The sequence below is a fragment of the Mus caroli genome, unplaced genomic scaffold, assembly GCF_978045245.1.
Source record: "Mus caroli unplaced genomic scaffold, Mus_caroli_1 scaffold_8, whole genome shotgun sequence".
NCBI classification, from domain to species: Eukaryota; Metazoa; Chordata; class Mammalia; order Rodentia; family Muridae; genus Mus; species Mus caroli.
Window position 1 is genome coordinate 131,683,136 of NW_028227263.1, and position 25,028 is coordinate 131,708,163.

At 41.2% G+C, this 25,028-nt stretch overlaps 1 protein-coding gene across 1 annotated transcript; it reads right to left on the reverse strand.

Moving 5' to 3' along the window:
* Positions 1–1,833: 1,833 nt before the first annotated feature.
* LOC147003559 (uncharacterized) lies at positions 1,834–9,696 on the reverse strand. Its single transcript, XM_085842213.1, has 2 exons — positions 8,764–9,696; positions 1,834–2,249 (listed from the first exon to the last, which is right to left on the reverse strand). The coding sequence occupies exons 1-2, from the start codon at positions 9,678–9,680 to the stop codon at positions 2,168–2,170; spliced, it is 999 nt and encodes a 332-aa protein (XP_085698339.1). The 5' UTR covers positions 9,681–9,696; the 3' UTR covers positions 1,834–2,167.
* Positions 9,697–25,028: the final 15,332 nt, after the last annotated feature.

The window sequence follows — 25,028 nt, forward strand, 5'->3', positions numbered from 1 at the left end:
TGTTGGATTTTGTCAAATGCTTTCTCCACATCTAAGGAAATGATCATGTGGTTTTTGTCTTTGAGTTTGTTTATATAAGGGATTACGTTGATTGATTTCCGTATATTGAACCATCCCTGCATCCCTGGGATGAAACCTACTTGGTCAGGATGGATGATTGCTTTAATTTGTTCTTGGATTCGGTTAGAGAGAATTTTATTGAGTATTTTTGCATCGATATACATAAGGGAAATTGGTCTGAAGTTCTCTATCTTTGTTGGATCTTTCTGTGGTTTAGGTATCAGAGTAATTGTGGCTTAATAGAATGAGTTGGGTAAAGTACATTCTGTTTCTATTTTGTGGAATAGTTTGTGAAGAACTGTGATTAGATCTTTGAAGGCCTGATAGAACTCTGCACTAAACCCATCTGGTCCTGGGCTTTTTTTTTTTTTTTTTTTGGTTGGGAGACTATTAATGACTGTTTCTATTTATTTAGGGCATATAGGACTGTTTAGATCATTAACCTGATCTTTTTTTTTTCAGAGCTTACAACTTCCTATTTTATTTCTAATAAACAACACTTGATAGTTGACTCACGGATTTTATTTACATTTGTCTACAGTATCATTTCCTTATGAAATGAACTAGTACAGCTCAATTAAACCAAATCAAATCATAATCATCTGAACTGTTTGTAAACTCCTATTAGCTAAATTTATAATCTTGCATTTGCCTAGTACAGTTCAAGTTTTAAATACAGAAAGCACAAAAACAAACCAAGGCTAACATGTTGGATCTAGAAGATCTGGGCAACTCAGAAAGTCGACTTTAGAGAAGTCTGAGGCACAATTACAAGAGAGTAAGAGTTCGTGTGCAACCTACAGTAAATGCAGCAAGGAAAATAAGACAAAAAACACAGGAAAGCTTGTAAAAATATTACCAAAATATTTCTACGTACGATATTTTGTTTTCATCTTTAGATCAGTTGAGAAGAGAAACACTCACTTTAAAATAAAAACATTTTGTTTGATCTGTCTACTAAACATCTTAGAAGGCTTTACTTATTTAAACTGCAGCAGACAAATACTAAAGGAGAAACAGGAAAAATAATTCCCTCACAAGGAGCCCCAGCACAACTGTTGTTCCTTATATACTTACCTTGCTTTTGCTGCTGAAGAGACTGTTAAAGAGAAACCTTTTAACTTTTAAACCAGAGAACAAAATGGATCTCAAGTGACCAGATTTTGATTTGAGAAATAAAACTCCGAAAGCATTTTAAGCCATATGGTTTTCTTTTTCAGATGAGGAGAAAAATGATTTTGCTTAAATTGTGCAGAAATAAGAATTCTTCTGTTACTTAGGTATCTACAATGTTCAAAATCAGACATCACAGGGCAAATGTTCACTTAAATTCATGTCCCTGTCAGCCTGCCACTGAGAAACAGGTTTCAAAAGCTTTCTTCAATTTGCTCATTAACTATGATTTAGCCTTTTAAAAAATCCTTTATCGATCAAGTACAATATTTGGTAACTAGGATTTGGTAAAAGGATATCCGCATTTCTTAAACTTTGAGAAACATTTTGAAATATGATGTGATTAACCTTTTTCTTCTATAATTTCTACAATCCTCTTGCATTAAGAGGTGTAAAGCTGTTAAGAGACAATGATTCTAAGGCACCCTCAGCTTGTTCCCAGTTGTCAGCTTTGCAACGTAGTTAACTGCTGGTAAGAAATTACTGGCACAGGTAAATAACATAACCAGGTTGACTACTACCCCCATATGAACATAAATTGGTTATTCCAACTAGCTTATTAGCTTTGCCCATGTGTCTGAAGTCCAGGCAAGCCCAGGCAACCCTGTCTCTGTCAATAGAACATTTAGAAATGAAAAGGACAAGGATTTAAAGTAGGAAACAAAAGTACTCTGTTATTGCTAGGATGGTTTTAAATGAAGCAAATGGTTGTAAATAATGAACAGAGCATTTATCTGGGGAACAGTATATGGCTTAAAATGCAATTTACTTTCAGTTTCACAAATAAACACAGTTGTATTGTTTTGAAAAGCAATAAAGGCATGCACCTCTACTAGCAGATGTAGTACTTCTGACCAAATGAGACATCAACTTCCTAAAAAATATGCTTCATGCACTGAACTCAATGTTTTTTAAAGATGTAAATTTTAATACATTATTTCTTTTTTGAACTTGAACGGGAACCAGAATGTGTTGATCCGGAGGACGACCTGTGGTGCCTGGCGGGTGACCGTGATCTCGTTTGTATTTTTTTTTAGAACTTTTTTTTTTTTGATTTTTAATATTTTTATTACATATTTTCCTCAATTACATATCCAATGCTATCCCAAAAGTCCCCCATAGCGCCCACCACTTCCCTACCCACCCATTCCCATTCTTTTGGCCCTGGCATTCCCCTATATTGGGGCATATAAAGTTTGCAAGTCCAATGGGCCTCTCTTTCCATTGATGGCCAACTAGGCCATCTTTCGATACATATGCAGCTAGAGACAAGAGCTCCGGGGTTCTGGTTAGTACATCATGTTGTTCCAACAATAGGGTTGCAGATCCCTTTAGCTCCTTGGGTACTTTCTCTAGCTTCTCCATTGGGATCCCTGTGATACATCCAATAGCTGACTGTGAACATCCACTCCTGTGTTTGCTAGGCCCCGGCATCGTCTCACAAGAGACAGCTATATTTGGGTCCTTTCAGCAAAATCTTGCTAGTGTATGCAATGGTGTCAGCGTTTAGAAGCTGATTATGGGATAGATCCCTGGATACGGCAGTCTCTAAATGGTCCATCCTTTCATCACAGCTACGAACTTTGTCTCTGTAACTCCTTCCCTGGGTGTTTTGTTCCCAATTCTAAGAAGGTGCACAGTGTCCACACTTTGGTCTTCATTCTTCTTGAGTTTCATGCGTTTATCAAATTGTATCTTATATCTTGGGTATCCTAAGTTTTGGGCTAATATCCACTTATCAATGAATACATATTGTGTGAGTTCTTTTGTGATTGTGTTACTTCACTCAAGATGATGCCCTCCAGGTCCATCCATTTGGCTAGGAATTTCATAAATTCATTCTTTTTAATAGCTGAGTAGTACTCCATTGTGTAAATGTACCATAATTTCTGTATCCATTCCTCTGTTGAGGGACATCTGGGTTCTTTCCAGCTTCTGGCTATTATAAATAGGGCTGCTATGAACATAGTGGAGCATGTGTCCTTTTTACCGGTTGGGACATCTTCTGGATATATGCCCAGGAGAGGTATTGCTGGATCCTCCGGTAGTACTATGTCCAATTTTCTGAGGAACCGCCAGACTGATTTCCAGAGTGGTTGTACAAGCTTGCAATACCACCAACAATGGAGAAGTGTTCCTCTTTCTCCACATCCTCGCCAGCATCTGCTGTCACCTGAATTTTTGATCTTAGCCATTCTGACTGGTGTGAGGTGGAATCTCAGGGTTGTTTTGATTTGCATTTCCCTGATGATTAAGGATGTTGAACATTTTTTCAGGTGTTTCTCTGCCATTCGGTATTCCTCAGGTGAGAATTCTTTGTTCAGTTCTGAGCCCCATTTTTTAATGGGGTTATTTGACTTTCTGGAGTCCACCTTCTTGAGTTCTTTATATATATTGGATATTAGTCCCTTATCTGATTTAGGATAGGTGAAGATCCTTTCCCAATCTGTTGGTGGTTTTTTTGTCTTATTGATGGTGTCTTTAGCCTTGCAGAAGCTTTGTAGTTTCATGAGGTCCCACTTGTCAATTCTCGATCTTACAGCACAAGCCATTACTGTTCTATTCAGGAATTTTTTCCCCTGTGCCCATATCTTCAAGGCTTTTCCCCACTTTCTCCTCTATAAGTTTCAGTGTCTCTGGTTTTATGTGAAGTTCCTTGATCCACTTAGACTTGACCTTAGTACAAGGAGATAGGAATGGATCGATTCGCATTCTTCTACATGTTAACAACCAGTTGTGCCAGCACCATTTGTTGAAAATGCTGTCTTTCTTCCACTGGATGTTTTTAGCTCCCTTGTCGAAGATCAAGTGACCATAGGTGTGTGGGTTCATTTCTGGGTCTTCAATTCTATTCCATTGGTCTATTTGTCTGTCACTATACCAGTACCATGCAGTTTTTATCACAATTGCTCTGTAGTAGAGCTTTAGGTCCGGCATGGTGATTCCACCAGAGGTTCTTTTATCCTTGAGAAGAGTTTTTGCTATCCTAGGTTTTTTGTTATTCCAGATGAATTTGCAGATTGCACTTTCTAATTCGTTGAAGAATTGATTTGGAATTTTGATGGGGATTGCATTGAATCTGTAGATTGCTTTTGGCAAGATAGCCATTTTTACAATGTTGATCCTGCCAATCCATGAGCATGGGAGATCTTTCCATCTTCTGAGATGTTCTATAATTTCTTTCTTCAGAGACTTGAAGTTTTTATTATACAGATCTTTCACTTCCTTAGTTAGAGTCACGCCAAGATATTTTATATTATTTGTGACTATTGAGAAGGGTGTTGTTTCCCTAATTTCTTTCTCAGCCTGTTTATTCTTTGTGTAGAGAAAGGCCATTGATTTGTTTGAGTTAATTTTATATCCAGCTACTTCACCGAAGCTGTTTATCAGGCTTAGGAGTTCTCTGGTGGAATTTTTAGGGTCACTTATATATACTATCATATCATCTGCAAAAAGTGATATTTTGACTTCATCTTTTCCAATTTGTATCCCTTTGATCTCCTTTTGTTGTCGAATTGCTCTGGCTAGGACTTCAAGTACAATGTTGAATAGGTATGGAGAAAGTGGACAGCCTTGTCTAGTCCCTGATTTTAGAGGGATTGCTTCAAGCTTCTGACCATTTACTTTGATGTTGGCTACTGGTTTGCTGTAGATTGCTTTTATCATGTTTAGGTATGGGCCTTGAATTCCTGATCTTTCCAAGACTTTTATCATGAATGGGTGTTGGATCTTGTCAAATGCTTTTTCCGCATCTAAGGAGATGACTATGTGGTTTTTGTCTTTGAGTTTGTTTATATACTGGATTACGTTGATGGATTTCCGTATATTGAACCATCCCTGCATCCCTGGGATGAAACCTACTTGGTCAGGATGGATGATTGTTTTGATGTGTTCTTGGATTCGGTTAGCAAGAACTTTATTGAGGATTTTTGCATCAATATTCATAAGGGATATTGGTCTGAAGTTTTCTATCTTTGTTGGGTCTTTTTGTGGTTTAGGTATCAGAGTAATTGTGGCTTCATAGAATGAGTTGGGTAGAGTACCTTCTGTTTCTATTTTGTGGAATAGTTTGTGAAGAACTGGGAATAGATCTTCTTTGAAGGTCTGATAGAACTCTGCACTAAACCCATCTGGTCCTGGGCTTTTTTTAGTTGGGAGACTATTAATGACTGCTTCTATTTCTTTGGGGGATATAGGGCTGTTTAGATCATTAACCTGATCTTGATTCAACTTTGGTACCTGGTATCTGTCTAGGAACTTCTCCATTTCATCCAGGTTCTCCAGTTTTGTTGAGTATAGCCTTTGGTAGAAGGATCTGATGGTGTTTTGGATGTCTTCAGGATCTGTTGTTATGTCTCCTTTTTCATTTCTGATTTTGTTAATTAGGATGCTTTCCCTGTGCCCTCTAGTGAGTCTGGCTAAGGGTTTATCTATCTTGTTGATTTTCTCAAAGAACCAGCTCCTTGACTGGTTGATTCTTTGAATAGTTTTTCTTGTTTCCACTTGGTTGATTTCACCCCTGAGTTTGATTATTTCCTGCCGTCTACTCCTCTTGGGTGAATTTGCTTCCTTTTGTTCTAGTGCTTTTAGGTGTGTTGTCAAGCTGCTAATGTGTGCTCTCTCTAGTTTCCTTTTGGAGGCACTCAGAGCTATGAGTTTTCCTCTTAGAAATGCTTTCATTGTGTCCCATAAGTTTGGGTATGTTGTGGCTTCATTTTCATTGAACTCTAAAAAGTCCTTAATTTCTTTCTTTATTCCTTCCTTGACCAAGGTATCATTGAGAAGAGTGTTGTTCAGTTTCCACGTGAAGGTTGGCTTTCTATTATTTATTTTGTTATTGAAGATCAGCCTTAGTCCATGGTGATCTGATAGGATGCATGGGACAATTTCAATATTTTTGTATCTGTTGAGGCCTGCTTTGTGACCAATTATGTGGTCAATTTTGGAGAAGGTACCATGAGGTGCTGAGAAGAAGGTATATCCTTTTGTTTTAGGATAGAATGTTCTGTAGATATCTGCCAGATCCATTTGATTCATAATTTCTCTTAGTTTCACTGTGTCCCTGTTTAGTTTCTGTTTTCATGATCTGTCCATTGGTGAAAGTGGTGTGTTGAAGTCTCCCACTATTATTGTATGAGGTGCAATGTGTGCTTTGAGATTTACTAAAGTTTCTTTAATGAATGTGGCTGCCTTTGTATTTGGAGCATAGATATTCAGGATTGATAGTTCCTCTTGGAGGATTTTACCTTTGATGAGTATGAAGTGTCCCTCCCTGTCTTTTTTAATGACTTTGGGTTGGAAGTCAATCTTATCAGATATTAGAATGGCTACTCCACCTTGTTTCTTCATGCCATTTGCTTGGAAAATTGTTTTCCAGCCTTTCATTCTGAGGTAGTGTCTATCCTTTTCTCTGAGATGAGTTTCCTGTAAGCAGCAAAATGTTGTGTCTTGTTTGTGTAGCCAGTTTGTTAGTCTATGTCTTTTTATCGGGGAGTTGAGTCCATTGATATGAAGAGATATTAAGGAAAAGTAATTGTTGTTTCCTGTTACTTTTGTTGTTAAAGTTGGCATTTTGTTCTTGTGGCTGTCTTCTTTTAGGTTTGTTGAGGGATTACCTTCTTGTTGTTTCTAGGGCGTGGTTCCTGTCCTTGTATTGGTTTTTTTCTGTTATTATCCTTTGAAGGGCTGGATTCGTGGAGAGATAATGTGTGAATTTGGTTTTGTCGTGGAATACTTTGGTTTCTCCATCTATGTTTATTGAGAGTTTGGCTGGGTATAGTAGCCTGGGCTGGAATTTGTGTTCTTTTAGTGTCTGTATAACATCCGTCCAGGATCTTCTGGCTTTCATAGTCTCTGGTGAAAAATCTGGTGTAATTCTGATAGGCTTGCCTTTATATGTTACTTGGCCTTTTTCTCTTACTGCTTTTAGTATTCTATCTTTATTTAGAGCATTTGTTGTTCTGATTATAATGTGTCGGGAGGTATTTCTTTTCTGGTCCAGTCTATTTGGAGTTCTGTAGGCTTCTTGTATGTTCATGGGCATCTCTTTCTTTAGATTTGGGAAGTTTTCTTCTATAATTTTGTTGAAGATGTTTGCTGGTCCTTTGAGTTGAAAATCTTCATTCTCATCCACTCCTATTATCCGTAGGTTTGGTCTTCTCATTGTGTCCTGTATTTCTTGGATGTTTTCAGTTAGGATCTTTTTGCATTTTACATTTTCCTTGATTGTTGTGCTGATGTTCTCTATGGAATCTTCTGCACCTGAGATTCTCTCTTCCATCTCTTGTATTCTGTTGCTGATGCTCGTATCTATGGTTCCAGATTTCTTTCCTAGGGTTTCTATCTCCAGTGTTGCCTCATTTTGGGTTTTCTTTATTGTGTCTACTTCCCTTTTTAGGTCTAGTATGGTTTTGTTCATTTCCATCATCTGTTTGGATGTGTTTTCCTGTTTTTCATTAAGGACTTCTACCTGTTTGATTATGTTATCGTGTTTTTCTTTAAGGATTTGTAACTCTTTAGCAGTGTTCTCCTGCAATTCTTTAAGGGATTTTTGTGCTTCCTCTTTATTGTCTTCTGCCTGTTTAGCAGTGTTCTCCTGCATTTCTTTAAGTGTGTTATTAAAGTCCTTCTTGAAGTCCTCTATCATCATCAGGAGATATGCTTTTAAATCCGTGTCTAGCTTTTCCGGTGTGTTGGTGTGCCCTGGACTGGGCGAAGTGGGGGTGCTGGGTTCTGATGATGGTGAGTGGTCTTGGTTTCTGTTAGTAAGATTATTACGTTTACCTTTCGCCATCTGGTAATCTCTGGGGTTAGTTGTTATCATTGTCACTGTTTAAAGATTGGAGCAGAAGCTGTGTTCCACTCACCAGCAGTCCCAAAATCCTGTGGAGGGGGTCGTGGGTAGCTGGCGGGTGTCAGGCAACCCTGCTCTCCTGCTACCCCGGCGCTGATCCGGCCGGATGAGGCCTGTGGCCCTACTCAGGCCGGTTTCTGCTTCCCTAACTAATGCAGTCTCAGGTCCCGAGCACTTGGATTGGAGCAGAAGCTGTGCTCCACTCACCAGAAGTCTTAAGATCCTGTGGCGGGTGTTGTGGGTAGCTGGCGAGTGTCAGCCGACCCTGCGCCCTAGCTGCCCCGGTGCTTTTCTGACCGGAAGAGGCTTGTGGCCCTATGTAGGCCGGATTTCTGTCTCCCCAACCAGAGCAGTCTCAGGTCCCGCGTGATTGGACTGGAGCAGAAGCTGTGTTCCACTCTCCAGCAGTCCCAAAATCCTGCGGCGGGGGTCGTGGGTAGCTGGCGGGTGTCAGGCAACCCTGCGCTCCCGCTACCCCGGCGCTGATCCGGCCGGATGAGGCCTGTGGCCCTACTCAGGCCGGTTTCTGCTTCCCTAACTAATGCAGTCTCAGGTCCCGCGCAATTGGATTGGAGCAGAAGCTGTGCTCCACTCACCAGAAGTCTTAAGATCCTGTGGCGGGTGTTGTGGGTAGCTGGCGAGTGTCAGCCGACCCTGCACCCCAGCTGCCCCGGTGCTTTTCTCTCGTTTGTCTTTTTTTGCGAACAGCTGGTGAAGAAGGTCTTGAGCGACTCCTCTTCCTGTCTCTTTCAGGAGATGACGAAGAACTCGAATAAGATGTTTTTCTTGGGGAAGAAGAGCCCCTGTGGGACCTGGAGCTGGTTCTTGATTTCGAACCACGGGATCTGGAATGTTCTCTGGAACCGGAGTGAGACCTGGACTGCGAACTGGAAGAGCTTCTTGAACGGGACCTGGACCTGGACCTTGAACTTGAGGAGGAGGATGAGCGTGATGAAGACCTTGAGTGAGACGATCGTGACTTTGAGCGGCTCCGCCTATTGCTTTTCTTTTTGTTACTATCTTCTACTTCACTGGCATCAAGATTATATTTTGAGAGATCAGCATCATCTTCATCCTCGTCCTCATCTAGCTTATATTTAGATAGATCTTCATCCTCATCCTCTTCTTCTCCCTCTGATTCTTTATCTTCAACTTCCTTTAATATAGATGCAGGACCAACTGCTTTCCCCCTGTATTTTTTCTTTTTACGTCCAAACTCATCATATTCCCCATCAGATTCTTCTTTTTCTATGTATTCAACATTCTCTGTTTCATTAAAACCACCTCCATATCCTGTTCTTTCTTCTAATTTAGCATACTTTGGAGTATTACACATGTTACACTCTGATATTCTAGCCCAATTCACATTACTGCAAGTTTTGCATTGCCAATCATTGGCACTAAATAAGCCCCGGCTCTTCTCTGCCAGTGTCTTTCCTATTTCTGTTCCCCCAGCTTTCATCATCTTGGCCTCAGTTGTCTTTTCTCGACCACATCTGTTACAGCTGGTTCTCCTAGCAAAGTTTACATGTCCACACTTCTTGTCAGGGCAGATCCAGTCCCCGTCACTGACTCGGAAATTCTTGGTCGACATCTTGGACCCCAGCAGCAGTGCCCCATTAACCTGATCTTGATTTAACTTTGCTACCTGGTATCTGTCTAGAAATTTGTCCATTTCATCTAGGTTCTCCAGTTTTGTTGAGTATAACCTTTGTAGAAGGATCTGATGGTGTTTTGGATTTCTTCAGGATCTGTTGTTATGTCTCCCTTTTCATTTCTGATTTTGTTAATTAGGATGCTTTCCCTGTGCCCTCTAGTGAGTCTGGCTAAGGGTTTGTCTATCTTGTTGATTTTCTCAAAGAACCAGCTCCTCGTTTGGTTGATTTTTTGAATAGTTCTTCTTGTTTCCACTTGGTTGATTTCACCCCTGAGTTTGATTATTTCCTACCCTCTACTCCTCTTGGGTGAATTTACTTCCTTTTGTTCTAGAGCTTTTAGGTGGGTTGTCAAGCTGCAAATATGTGCTCTCTTTGAAGGCACTCAGAGCTATGAGTTTTCCTCTTAGAAATGCTTTCATTGTGTCCCATAAGTTTGTGTATGTTCTGGCTTCATTTTCATTAAGCTCCAAAAAGTCCTTAATTTCTTTCTTTATTCCTTCCTTGACCAAGCTATCATTGAGAAGAGTGTTTTTTTCAGTTTCCACGTGAATGTTGGCTTTCTATTATTTATTTTGTTACTGAAGATTAGCCCTACTCCATGGTGATCTGATAGGATGCATGGGACAATTTCAATATTTTTGTATCTGTTGAGGCTTGTTATGTGACCAATGATGTGGTCAATTTTGGAGAAGGTACCATGAGGTGGTGAGAAGAAGGTATATCCTTTTGTTTTAGGATAAACTGTTCTGTAGATATGTTAGGTCCATTTGTTTCAAAACTTCTGTTAGTTTCACCATGTCCCTGTTTAGTTTCTGTTTCCATGATCTGTCCATTGGTGAAAGTGGTGTGTTGAAGTCTCCCACTATTATTGTGTGAGGTGCAATGTGTGCTTTGAGCTTTACTAAAGTATCTTTAATGAATGTGGGTGCCCTTGCATTTGGAGCATAGACATTCAGAATTGAGAGTTCCTCTTGGAACATTTTACCTTTGATGAGTATGAAGTGCCAGTCCTTGTCTTTTTTGATGACTTTGGGTTGGAAGTCTATTTTATTAGATTTTAGAATGGCTACTCCAGCTTGTTTGTTCAGACCATTTGCTTGGAAAATTGTTTTCTAGCCTTTCATTCCGAGGTAGTATCTATCTTTTTCCCTGAGATGGGTTTCCTGTCAGCAGCAAAATGTTGGGTCCTCTTTCTGTAGCCAGCCTGTTAGTCTATGTCTTTTTATTGGGGAGTTGAGTCCATTGATATTAAGAGATATTAGGGAGAAGTAATTGTTGCTTCCTTTTATTTTTGTTGTTAGAGTTGGTGTTCTGTTCTTGTGGCTGTCTTCTTTTAGGTTTGTTGAGGGATTACCTTCTTGCTTTTTCTAGGACGTGGTTTCCATCCTTGTATTGGTTTTTTTCTGTTATTATCCTTTGAAGGGTGGGATTCGTGGAAAGATAATGTGTGAATTTGGTTCTGTCGTGGAATACTTTTGTTTCTCTATCTAAGGTAATTGAAAGTTTGGCAGGGTATAGTAGCCTGGGCTGGCATTTTTGTTCTCTTAGGGTCTGTACAACATCTGTCCAGGATCTTCTGGCTTTCATAGACTCTGGCGAAAAATCTGGTGTAATTCTGATAGGCTTGCCTTTATATGTTACTTGGCCTTTTTCTCTTACTGCTTTTAGTATTCTATCTTTATTTAGAGCATATGTTGTTCTGATTATTATGTGTTGGGAGGAATTTCTTTTCTGGTCCAGCTATTTGGAGTTCTGTAGGCTTCTTTTATGTTCATGGGCATCTCTTTCTTTAGGTTTGGGAAGTTTTCTTCTATAATTTTGTTGAAGATATTTGCTGGCCTTTGAGTTAAAAATCTTCACTCTCATCTACTCCTAATATCCGTAGGTTTGGTCTTCTCATTGTGTCCTGGATTTCATGGATGTTTTGAGTTAGGATCTTTTTGCATTTTGCATTTTCTTTGATTGTTGTGCCGATGTTCTCTATGGAATCTTCTGCACCTGAGATTCTCTCTTCCATCTCTTGTATTCTTTTGCTGATGCTCGCATCTTTGGTTCCAGAATTCTTTCCTAGGGTTTCTATCTCCAGCGTTGCCTCACTTTGGGTTTTCTTTATTGTGTCTACTTCCCTTTTTAGGTCTTGGATGGTTTTATTCAATTCCATAACTTGTTTGGTCGTGTTTTCCTGCAATTCTTTAAGCGATTTTTGTGCTTCCTCTTTAACGTCTTCTATCTGTTTAGCAGTGTTCTCCTGTATTTCTTTGAGTGAGTTATTAAAGTCCTTCTTGATGTCCTCTACCATCATCATGAGATATGCTTTTAAATCTGGGTCTAGCTTTTCGGGTGTGTTGGGGTGCCCTGGAGTGTGGGAGGTGGAAGTGCTGGGTTCTGATGATGGTGAGTGGTCTTGGTTTCTGTTAGTAAGATTCTTATGTTTACCTTTCACCATCTGGTAATCTCTAGAGTTAGTTGATTTAGTTGTCTCTAGTTAGAGATTGTTCCTCTCGTGATTCTGTTAGCCTCTATCAGCAGACCTGGGAGACTAGCTCTCTCCTCTGAGCTTCAGTGGTCAGAGCACTCTCTGCAGGCAGGCTATCCTCTTACAGGGAAGGTGCACAGATATCTGGCGTTTGGACCTCCCTACTTGCCGAAAATGAAGGCCAAAAACAGGAACTGTCCCAGAAGCTGTGTTGCTTCGGCCTCTCACAGAAGCTGTTAGCTTCTGTAGTCCACACTCTCACCTGCACAGACTAGTCTCAGAGGGATCTGGGAACCAAGATGGCTCCCCCAGGGGCTCCTGCAAAGCCCTCCCGGGCAGTGCAGACACCTATCCTCTGGCCGGGAAGGTGTCCAGATGTCTGGAGCCCAAAAAGGGGGCTGCCTCAGAAGCTCTGTGGCTCCCGCCTGTCTCAGAAGCTGTTAGCTTCTGTAGTCCACACTCTCACCTGTGCAGAGTACTCTCGGTGGAGTCCCTGAACCAAGATGTCTGCCACCAATGCTGAGGAAAAGCACTCCCGGGCTGGAAACTAAATTCTTGTGTAGAGCTTCTCTTATTCAGAACACAAAGAGACAGTTGCTACAGTACATGGTCCAGGGTTGAGCACATTCTCAGAGAAATATACTTTTCTGTCACCTCTTTATTATTTGTGGGGAAATGAACAGAATTGCAGATCATTTTATTATGTGAAATAAGGCACTCTCACACAGATAAACATGACACATATTCTCATATATGGAATCTGGAGGAGAAATCACAAAGTCAATGGGGAGACTCTTACCCATGTGTGAGAAATGGAAGGGGCAGAGTGATGCAGTAGGGAATTATGGACAAATGTCATGAAAATCATGCTTGTGCATGTAATAAATTCATAATACAATATAGAAATAGAATGTGTGTCTGTCAATGAAACTTCATAAGCATCAATGTCTACAACAACGACAAACAAACCCCAAATTGGACCAAATACAGGAAATGTATATTGTTTTCTATTTTATTTCAAATATGTCATAAATCATCGCCAAAACATTACATTCCAGTAACCTGTTAGTATGTCCATAATTTAACAAAAACACAAACAAATCAGAGGTCATTGATGGGTAAAGTGTAAATGCAAACAAGCACATAGCTCCAGTGTTCAAAGGAACATTAGAAATGTACTCTTTACTACACTGCATATGCTATGAGATTTAACTCTAATGAAAGTGCAGATAGTTTTGGTGGAAACAGAAGGACAAAGGGCATGGGGAGATGTCTTGAACAGATGCAAATAAATAAGCAAATAAAAGTAGGAAAATAATGAAAATATTATAACCTAAAGACAAGATTTGGTAAGAAAAACAAGATAAAATTTACTTATCTAGAAAGAAAAATAGGAGAAAAGAAATCTGAAGGAAAACAGTGCAAGTCTAAGGCAGGATAGACTGGGGAAGAGGATGAGTGTGAAGCTCTTCATACCTTCCTCTGCCTCTGAGCGCTGAGCACTGGGAGCCCTTCAGGGCAGTGTGAATCCCATGGATAGGATGTGTCTTGAAAAGTCTGCCTAGCAGGAGGCATGGCTAAATCAAGGACAGGATGACAGGACTCTTCCTCCCAGTGGATATGGACCAGCTTGTCACTCAAGGCATCAATGAGCTTGTTACTGCGCATTACTTAGATATGCCCAGGGGAAAACATCGCTCTCCCAGATAACTTTAGCATTCTAAGAGTGCAAAATCTATTTCTGAATATGTGCACTTTCCCAAGATGATCTATATCAGAAAGTAAACTTGAGGAGTGAAGAAGTCATTAAAAGTTTGAAAACAGCCCAGCCGGAGGACAGTGATCCGCCCTGCAGGGAGCGCCATCTTGGCTCCGGGGCTCCGCCGAACTTAGTCTGCACAGGTGAGAGTGAGGACCACAGAGGCAGACAGCTTCTGGGACAGGCGGGAGCCACAGAGCCGCTGAGGCAGCACCCTTTTGGGGCCGCAGACATCCGGCACCCTCCCAGCCGGAGGACAGTGATCCACTCTGCAGGGAGCGCCATCTTGGCTCCGGGACTCTGCCAAACTTAGTCTGCACAGGTGAGAGTGAGGACCACAGAGGCAGACAGCTTCTGGGACAGGCGGGAGCCACAGAGCCACTGAGGCAGCACCCTTTTGGGGCCGCAGTCATCCAGCACCCTCCCAGCCTGAGGACAGAGGTCCGCCCTGCAGGGAGCACCATCTTGGCTCCGGGACTCCACCGAACTTAGTCTGCACAGGTGAGAGTGAGGACCACAGAGGCAGACAGCTTCTGGGACAGGCGGGAGCCACAGAGTCGCTGAGGCAGCACCCTTTTGGGGCCGCAGACATCAGGCACCCTCCCAGCTGGAAGACAGTGGTCTGCCCTGCACAAGAGCCCTCTGCCTCAGGAGCAGGGAGCACATCTTGGATACAGGACTCCACTGAACTTAGGAACTTAGTCTGCACAGCTGAGAGTGTGCACCACAGAAGCTGACAGCTTCTGTGACCTGCCAAAGCAACACAGCATCTGGGAAAGGTCCTGTTTTCGGCCTTCTTCTTCGGCCAGGAGGAGGTCCAAACGCCAGATATCTGTACACCTTCCCTTTAAGAGGAAAGCTTGTCAGCAGGGAGTGCTCTAACCACTGAAACTCAGAGGAGAGAGCCTGTCTCCCAGGTCTGCTGACAGACGATACTCAGAATCACCAGAAGAACAACCTCTGAACAGAGACAACTATAACAACTCCAGAGATTACCAGATGGCGAGAGGTAAACGTAAGAATCTTACTAACAGAAACCAAGACCACTCACCATCATCAGGACCCAGCATTCCCACTTCGCCCAGTCCAGGGCACCCCAACACACCTGAAAAGCTAGACCTGGATTTAAAAGCATATCTCATGATGATGGTAGAGGACATCAAGAAGGACTTTAAAGAACTACAGGAGAACATGGCTAAAGAGTTACAAGTCCTTAAAGAAAAACAGGAAAACACAACCAAACTGGTAGAAGTCCTTAAAGAGAAACAGGAAAACACATCCAATCAGATGATGGAAATGAACAAAACCATACTAGACCTAAAAAGGGAAGTAGACACAATAAAGAAAACCCAAAATGAGGCAACACTGGAGATAGAAACCCTAGGAAAGAAATCTGGAACCATAGATGCTCCCTTGACTGTGGTTTCTTTTTTGCTTCTTTCCTTTGGATGTCCAGGTACTGCTGCACACCAAGCGGGGAAGGATGGAGTGGAGCTGAATTCCAGGGTCTGAGTCTTTTTTTTACACACTGGAAAGGAAAGGACAAAAGTCTGAGATGAATACTGAGGGTGAGGTGGGGGGATGGAGGGTAGATGCTATGTGTGTGAGGTTGGGGGTGTCAATGTTACAACTCTTTCAGAAAACAGTTCTCTTAGACCATAGTCAACAAAACGGCTTGTGCTCTTTATTTGGAGGTGAAGAAGGCCTATATAATCCTTGGAAAGTGGGAAGGGTTTCTTTTTAGGGTAAAGTTTCATTGGCTGAGGTTGAAGGTTCTGGAGATATATCATTTGCAGGGAGAGGCTTTCCAGGAAGTTGAACTTGCAATTTTCGCAAGGATTATGTGACATTCGTCAGGTAGACTGTGGGGGTTGGGATCCCCAGTAAGATAGAGAAGAGGAAGCCTTGCAGGAAAAGGGAGCCCTCCATTTTGCACTGAGCTCAGGGGAGCTATCTGGACAGGGTAGCTTCAACCTTAAGTAGCAGGGTTTCCCAAACCTTGGTCTGCTGCAAATGCAGCACTTGAAGCTTTATGTACAGGTCATATGAACCCGCTTCTCTACCTTACCTATCCTGACCCTCACCAGGCCACAGAGAGCGCCTTGACCACCAGCAATTCCATCTTGGTCCCAGTAACATTAGCACTTTTTGCAATTTCTTCCAAAGAGAATGTTCATGTTTATCCACTTACCTGCATTTAAAAAAAATCCATTTATTAGGGTATGGAGAACTAGCTTGATTCTATTTCAAAGCTTTTGTAAATAGAGTGTATTATGAAAATTGCATTAATTCTTCCCAATCTTGGATCTTTCTCAGATGTATAAAGCCAATAGCTAGTAACAAAGTGATGACTGGAGGAGAGGCTTGAGGTGTACAGATGCTGGGCTCTTATATTCTCATCATGATGGATACAAAGAGACCTCTCAACAGTTCATAGCAGCCTTATTTATAATAGCCAGAAGCTGGAAAGAACTCAGAAGAATGAATACAGAAAATGTGGTACATTTACACAATGGAGTACTACTCAACTATTAAAAACAGTTGATTTATTAAATTCTTGGACAAATGCATGTATCTGGACGATATCATCCTTAGTGAGGTAACCCAATCACAAAAGAGGTCATTAGATATGCACTCACTGATAAGTGTATATTAGCCCAGAAACATAGAACACCCAAGATACAATTTGCAAAACATAAGAAAATCAAGAAGAGGGAAAACCAATGGGTGGATACTTCATTCCTCCTTAGAATAGGGAACAAAATACCCATGGAAGGAGTTACAGAGACAAAGTTTGGAACTCAGATGAAAGGATGGACTATCCAGAGACTACCCCACATGGGGATCCATCCCATAATTAGCCACCAAACCCAGACACTGTTGCATTTGCCAGAAAGATTTTGCTGAAGGCACCCTGTTATAGCTGTCTTGTATGAGGCTATGCCAGTGCCTGGCAAATACAAAAGTGGATGCTCACAGTCATCTATAAGTCGGAATACAGGGCCCCCAATGGAGAAGCTAGAGAAAACATCCAAGGAGCTGAAGGGGGCTGCAACCCTATAGGTAGAACAACAATATGAACTAACTAGTACCCCCAGAGCTCGTATCTCTAGCTGCATATGTAGCAGAAGATGGCCTAGTCAGCTATCCCCGTGAAGAGAGGCCCCTCTGTATTGCAACCTTTATATGCCCCAGTACAGGAGAATGCCAGGGCCAAGAAGCAGGAGTGGGTGGGTAGGGGAGCAGAATGGAGGGAGGGTATAGGGAACTTTCAGGATAGCATTTGAAATGTATATAAAGAAATGATCTAATAAAAAATGTTTTAAAAGAATATCAAACCACAAAAAAAAGATAATCCTCATGGTGGGACAAGTGGCTCAACAGTTAAAAGCACTTGTTGCTTGTGCATTGGACCTGATTCAATACCTAGCACTCACAAGGTGGTTCACAATCTTCTGTAATTCGTTACACAGGGTCCTGGAACCATCTTCTGGACTCTGCAGGCACAGCACACAAGTGGTAGAGTTAAAACTCCAGTACAAGTCTAAATAAAGAGATCCTGGATTGCTGTGAAAGCAAGCTTCTTGATTTCACAATAAACCTGAGAATCTCCATGACCAACATCAGTGCAATTGGTTTTGGGTTTGTGTGTTCATGTGTGCATGGGCATTTGGGAACCAGAAATCAATCTTGGAATCTTTCTTCTAATCCCGTTTTTTTAAAAAAATAATATTTATTGATTTTTTAAAATTTGCACTCGGGAGGCAGAGGCAGGTGGATTTCTGAGTTCGAGGCCAGCCTGGTCTACAAAGTGAGTTCCAGGACAGCCAGGGTCCCACAGGCTCCCTGTCACCTCTCCTTTTTGCCTCTATGAGACTGCTCCCCTATCAACTTACCCTTTCCTGTAATACCCCTCCAGCATCCCCCTAAGCTGGAGCATCAAACCTCCATAGGACCAATGGCTTCCCCTCCCATTGATGTCAGACAAGGCCATTCTCTGCTACCTATGTCTCTGGAGCCATGGATCCCTCCCTGTATACCCCTTGGTTGGTTGTTTAGTCCCTGGAATCACTGGGTGAACTGACCAGCTGATGTTGTTCTATCTATGGGGTTGCAATTCCCCTCAGCTCCTACAGTCCTTCTGCAAGCTCCCCCACCAGGGTTCATGAGCTCAGTTTGATGGTTGGCTCCAAGCATCCTCATCTGTATTGGTCAGTTTCTGGCTGAACCTCTCAAGGAACAGTCATACCAGGTTCCTGTAGGCAAGTGCCTCTTGGCAAAGGCAACAGTGTAAGGTTTGGTGTCTGCAGACAGGATGGATCCCCAAAGTGGGGCAGTCCTTAAATGGCTCGTACTTCAATCTATGCTCCATTTTATTTTATTTTATTTTATTTTATTTTATTTTATCTCTGATCTTCCTTTGGACAGGAACATTTCTTGGCTAAAAACTTTGAGATGGGTGTGTAGCCCCATCCCACAACCGGGGGCCATGCCTATCTACTGGAGGTGGTCTCTATAGGTTCTGTGTACCCTTCTCTGCTAAAATCATTCCCCTTGGGTCCTGGGAGCCTCTCTTTTCCTGGTGTCTGGGACCCTCCAGTGGCTACCCCCAGTTCCTCATCACTCCTGCTAAATATTTTTATTCAATTTCCTGATCCTCTGTACCTCTCTTCTGTCCCCTCTAATACCTGATACTTCCCCCTTATTTCTTCCCCCTCCTCTCTTGTCCCAGCTCCCACTCCCTCCCTCCACTTCTCAAGATCATTCTGTTTCCCCCCACCTCCATGCAGAATGAAGCATCTACACCCTTGTCTTCCTTTCTCCTAAGCTCCATATGGTCTGTGGTTTGTATCATGGACATTGTGAGTTTTGGGGCTAATATCTACTTATCAGTGAGTATATACCATATGTGTTCTTTTGTGACTGGGTTACCTCACTCAGCATGATATTTTCTAGTTCTATCCACTAGCCTCTAATGAATATGAAAATTCCAACTCAATTCCTTATATTGATTGATTTTTAAAAATAACATTTTATGTTGGGTGGTGGTGGCAACCCACACCTTTAATCCCAGCACCTTAATCCACTGTAACTCTTGTATGGCAGAAGCAGATGGATTTCTGTGAGTTCAAGGTCATCCTGGTCTACACAGTGAGTTCCAAGAGAGTCAAAGGTACATAGTGAAACCCTACCTGAAACACTGCCCCCCAAAAGAAAACAACTAAAAAAATATATAAACCAAAAAAACTACTACCATCATAACAGCAACAACAAAAACCCCAAAAGGAACAAAACCAAAACTATCACCCCCAAGGTCCCTAGAGGACTCTCCACTCGATCTTAGGACCACCAGTGAGTGGAACACAACTTCTGTTCCAATCCAATCGAGTGGGATCTGAGACAGCATTAAGGAAGCAGAAAACCCAGCCTGACCAGGATCACAAGTCCCTTCGGATCGGTGCCAGCACCAGGTCACCTGGGCGCAGAGTTGGTGGACATCCCCAAGGTCCCTAGAGGACAGCTTCTGAGGCAGACACCTTTTCAGGCTCCAGGCATCTGGGTACCTTCCCTGCCAGAGGAGAGCTGTCCACCCCACCCGGGATGGCTTTGCTGAAGCACCTGGGGGAGCCATCTTGGTTCCCAGGTCCCTCTGAGACTAGTCTGCACAGGTGAGAGTATGGACTAAAGAAGCTAACAGCTTCTGGGACAGGCTGAAGAGACACAGCTTCTGAGTAAGGCCCTGTTTCGGGCCTTCATCTTCTACCAGGAGGCTTCATCTTCTGCCAGGAGGCAGGACCGAACACCAGATATCTGTTCACCTTCCCTGCAAGAGGAGATCTTGCCTACAGAGAGTGATCTGACCACTGAAACTCAGGAGAGGGCTAGTCTCCCAGGTCTGCTGATAGAAGCTAACAGAATCACAAGAGGCACAAGCTCTAACCAGAGACAACTATAACAATTAGCTCCAGAGATTACCAGATGCGAAAGGCAAATGTAAGAATCTTACTAACAAAAACCAAGACCACTCACCATCATCAGAATGCAGCACTCCCACCTCACCCAGTCCTGGGCACCCGAACACACCTAAAAAGCTAGACCCGGAGTTAAAAGCATATATCATGATAATAATAGAGGACATCAAGAAGGACTTTAATAACTCACTTAAAGAAATGCAGGAGAACACTGCTACAGGGTTACAAGTCCAAAAAAAAAAAAAAAAAAAAAACAGGAAAACACAACCAAACAGGTAGAAGTCCTGAAAGAAAAACAGGAAAACACATCCAAACAGGTGATGGAAAAGAAGAAAACCATACTAGACCTAAAAAGGGTATAAAAGGGAAGTGGACACAATAAATAAAACCCAAAGTGAGGCAACACTGGAGATAGAAACCCTAGGAAAGAAATCTGGAACCATAGATGCGAGCATCAGCAAGAGAATACAAGAGATGGAAGAAGGAATCTCAGGTGCAGAAGATTCCATAGAAAACATCGGCACAACAATCAAAGAAAATGCAAAATGCAAAAAGATCCCAACTCAAAACATACAGGAAATCCAGGACACAATGAGAAGACCAAACCTACGGATAATAGGAGTAGAAGAGAATTAAGATTTTTTTTTTAAGGGCCAGCAAATATCTTCAACAAAATTATAGAAGAAAACTTCCCAAACCTAAAGAAAGAGATGCCCATGAACATAAAAGAAGCCTACAGAACTCCAAATAGACTAGACCAGAAAAGAAATTCCTCCCCAAACAAAATAATCAGAAAAACAAATGCACTACATAAAGATAGAATATTAAAAGCAGTGAGGGAAAAAGGTCAAGTAACATATAAAGGCAGGCCTATTAGAATTACACCAGACTTTTCACTATAGACTATGAAAGCCAGAAGATCCTGGACAGATGTTATACAGACACTAAGGGAACACAAATGTCAGCCCAGGCTACTATACCCAACCAAACTCTCAATTACCATAGATGGAGAAACCAAAGTATTCCACAACAAGACCAAATTCACACGTTATCTTTCCAGGAATCAAGCCATTCAAAGGATAATCACACACACAATATATATATATATATATATATACAAGGACAGAAACTACACCCTAGAAAAAGCAAGAAGTTAATCCCTCAACAAACCTAAAAGAAGACAGCCACAAGAATGGAATGCCAAGTCTAACAACAAAAATAACAAGAAGCTACAATTACTTTTCCTTAATATCTCTTAATATCAATGAACTCAATTCCCCAATAAAAAGACATAGACTAACAGACTGGCTACGCAAACAGGACCCAACACTTTGCTGCTAAAAGGAAACCCATCTCAGGGGAAAAGACAGACACTACCTCAGAATGAAAGGCTGGAAAACAGTTTTCCAGGCAAATGGCCTGAAGAAACAAGCTGGAGTACCCATTCAAATATCAAATAAAATCAACTTCCAAACCAAAGATATCAAAAAAGAAAAAGGAGGGACACTTCATAATCATCAAAGGCAAAATGTTCCAAGAGGAACTCTCAATTCTGAATGTCTATGCTCCAAATGCAAGGGCACCCACATTCATTAAAGACACTTTAGTAAAGCTCAAAGCACACATTGTACCTCACACAATAATAGTGGGAGACTTCAACACACCACTTTCATCAATGGGCAGATTGTGGAAACAGAAAATAAACAGGGGCACAGTCAAACTAACAGAAGTTATGAAACAAATGGATTTAACAGATATCTACAGAACATTTTATCCTAAAACAAAACCTTCTTCTCAGCATCTCATGGTACCTTCTCCAAAAATGACCATATAATTGGTCACAAAACAGGCCTCAACAGATACAAAAATATTGAAATTGTCCCATGCATCCTATCAGATCACCATGGACTAAGGCTGGTCTTCAATAACAATATAAATAATAGAAAGCCAACATTCACATGGAAACTGAACAACACTCTTCTCAATGATAACTTGGTCAAGGAAGGAATAAAGAAAGAAATTAAAGACTTTTTAGAGTTTAATGAAAATGAAGCCACAACATACCCAAAGTTATGGTACACAATAAAAGCATTTCTAAGAGGAAAACTCATAGCTCTGAGTGCCACCAAAAAGAAACTAAAGAGTGCACACACTAGCAGCTAAAAAACACACATAAAAGCTCTAGAACAAAAGGAAGCAAACTCACCCAAGAGGAGTAGACAGCAGGAAATAACCAAGTGGAAACCAGGAGAACTATTCAAAGAATCAACCAATCGAGGAGCTGGTTTTTTGAGAAAATCAACAAGATAGATAAACCCTTAGCCAGACTCACTAGAGGGCACAGGGGCAGCATCCTAATTAACAAAATAAGAAATGAAAAGGGAGGCATAACAACAGATCCTGAAGAAAAAAAAAAACACCATCAGATCCTTCTACAAAAGGCTACACTCAACAAAACTGGAGAACCTGTATGAAATGGACAAATTTCTAGACAGATACCAGGTATCAAAGTTAAATCAGTATCAGGTTAATGATCTAAACAGTCCTATATCCCCTAAAGAAATAGAAGTACTCATTAATATTCTGCAACCAAAAAAAGCCCAGGACCAGATGGGTTTAGTGCAGACTTCTACCAGTCCTTCAAAGAAGATCTAATTCCAGTTCTTCACAAACTATTCCACAAAATAGAAACAGAAGGTACTCTACCCAATTCATTCTATGAAGCCACAATTACTCTGATACCTAAACCACATAAAGACCCAACAAAGATAGAGAACTTCAGACCAATTTCCCTTATTAATATCGATGCAAAAATTCGCAATAAAATTCTTGATAACCGAATCCAAGAACACATTTTAACAATCATCCATCCTGACCAAGTAGGTTTCATTCCAGGGATGCAGGGATGGTTTAATATACGGTTCAATATACGGAAATCAATCAATGTAATCCCTTATATAAACAAACTCAAAGAAAAAACCACATGATCATCTCGTTAGATGCGGAAAAAGCATTTCACAAGATCCAACACCCATTCATGATAAAAGTCTTGGAAAGATCAGGAATTCAAGGCCCATACCTAAACATGATAAAAAGCAATCTACAGCAAACCAGTAGCCAACATCAAAGTAAATGGTGAGAAGCTTGAAGCAATCCCTCGAAAATCAGGGACTAGACAAGGCTGTCCACTTTCTCCAAACCTATTCAACATTGTACTTGAAGTCCTAGCCAGAGCAATTCGACAACAAAAGGAGATCAAAGGGATACAAATTGGAAAAGATGAAGTCAAAATATCACTTTTTGCAGATGATATGACAGTATATATAAGTGACCCTAAAAATTCCACCAGAGAACTCCTAAGCCTGATAAACAGCTTCGGTGAAGTAGCTGGATATAAAATTAACTCAAACAAATCAATGGCCTTTCTCTACACCAAGAATAAACAGGCTGAGAAAGAAATTAGGGAAACAACACCCTTCTCAATAGTCACAAATAATATAAAATATGTTGGCATGACTCTAATTAAGGAAGTGAAAGATCTGTATGATAAAAACTTCAAGTCTCTGAAGAAAGAAATTCTAGAAGATCTCAGAAGATGGAAAGATCTCCCATGCTCATGGATTGGCAAGATCAACATTGTAAAAATGGCTATCTTGCCAAAAACAATCTACAGATTCAATGCAATCCCCATCAAAATTCCAACTCAATTCTTCAACGAATTAGACAGTGCAATCTGCAAATTCATCTGGAATAACAAAAAACCTAGGATAGCAAAAACTCTTCTCAAGGATAAAAGAACCTCTGGTGGAATCACCATGCCGGACCTAAAGCTTTACTACAGAGCAATTGTGATAAAAACTGCGTGGTACTGGTATAGTGACAGACAAGTAGACCAATGGAATAGAATTGAAGACCCAGAAATGAACCCACACACCTATGGTCACTTGATCTTCGACAAGGGAGCTAAAAACATCCAGTGGAAGAAAGACAGCATTTTCAACAAATGGTGCTGGCACAACTGGCGGTTATCATGTAGAATAATGCAAATTGATCCATTCCTATCTCCTTGTACTAAGGTCAAGTCTAAGTGGATCAAGGAACTTCACATAAAACCAGAGACACTGAAACTTATAGAGGAGAAAGTGGGGAAAAGCCTTGAAGATATGGGCACAGGGGAAAAATTCTTGAATGGAACAGCAATGGCTTGTGCTGTAAGATCGAGAACTGACAAGTGGGACCTCATGAAACTGCAAAGCTTCTGCAAGGCAAAAGACACCATCAATAAGACAAAAAAAAACCACCAACAGATTGGGAAAGGATCTTTACCTATCCTAAATCAGATAAGGGACTAATATCCAATATATATAAAGAACTCAAGAAGGTGGACTCCAGAAAATCAAATAACCCCATTAAAAAATGGGGCTCAGAACTGAACAAAGAATTCTCACCTGAGGAATACCGAATGGCTGAGAAGCACCTGAAAAAATGTTCAACATCCTTAATCATCAGGGAAATGCAAATTGAAACAACTCTGAGATTCCACCTCACACCAGTCTGAATGGCTAAGATCAAAAATTCAGGTGACAGCAGATCCTGGAGAGGATGTGGAGAAAGAGGAACACTCCTCCATTTTTGGTGGGATTGCAAGCTTGTACAACCACTCTGGAAATCAGTCTGGCAGTTCCTCCAAAATATGGACATAGTACTTCCGGAGGATCCCGCAATACCTCTCCTGGGCATATATCCAGAAGGTGTTCCAATCAGTAAGAAGGCCACATGCTCCACTGTGTTCATAGCAGCCTCATTTATAATAGCCAGAAGCTGGAAAGAACCCAGATACCCCTCAACAGAGGAATGGATACAGAAAATGTGGTACATTTACACAATGGAGTACTACTCAGCTATTAAAAAGAATGAATTTATGAAATTCCTAGCCAAATGGATGGACCTGGAGGGCATCATCCTGAGTGAGGTAACCCAATCACAAAAGAACTCACACAATATGTACTCACTGATAAGTGGTTATTAGCCCAGAAACTTAGAATACCCAAAATATAAGATAAAATTTGTGAAACAC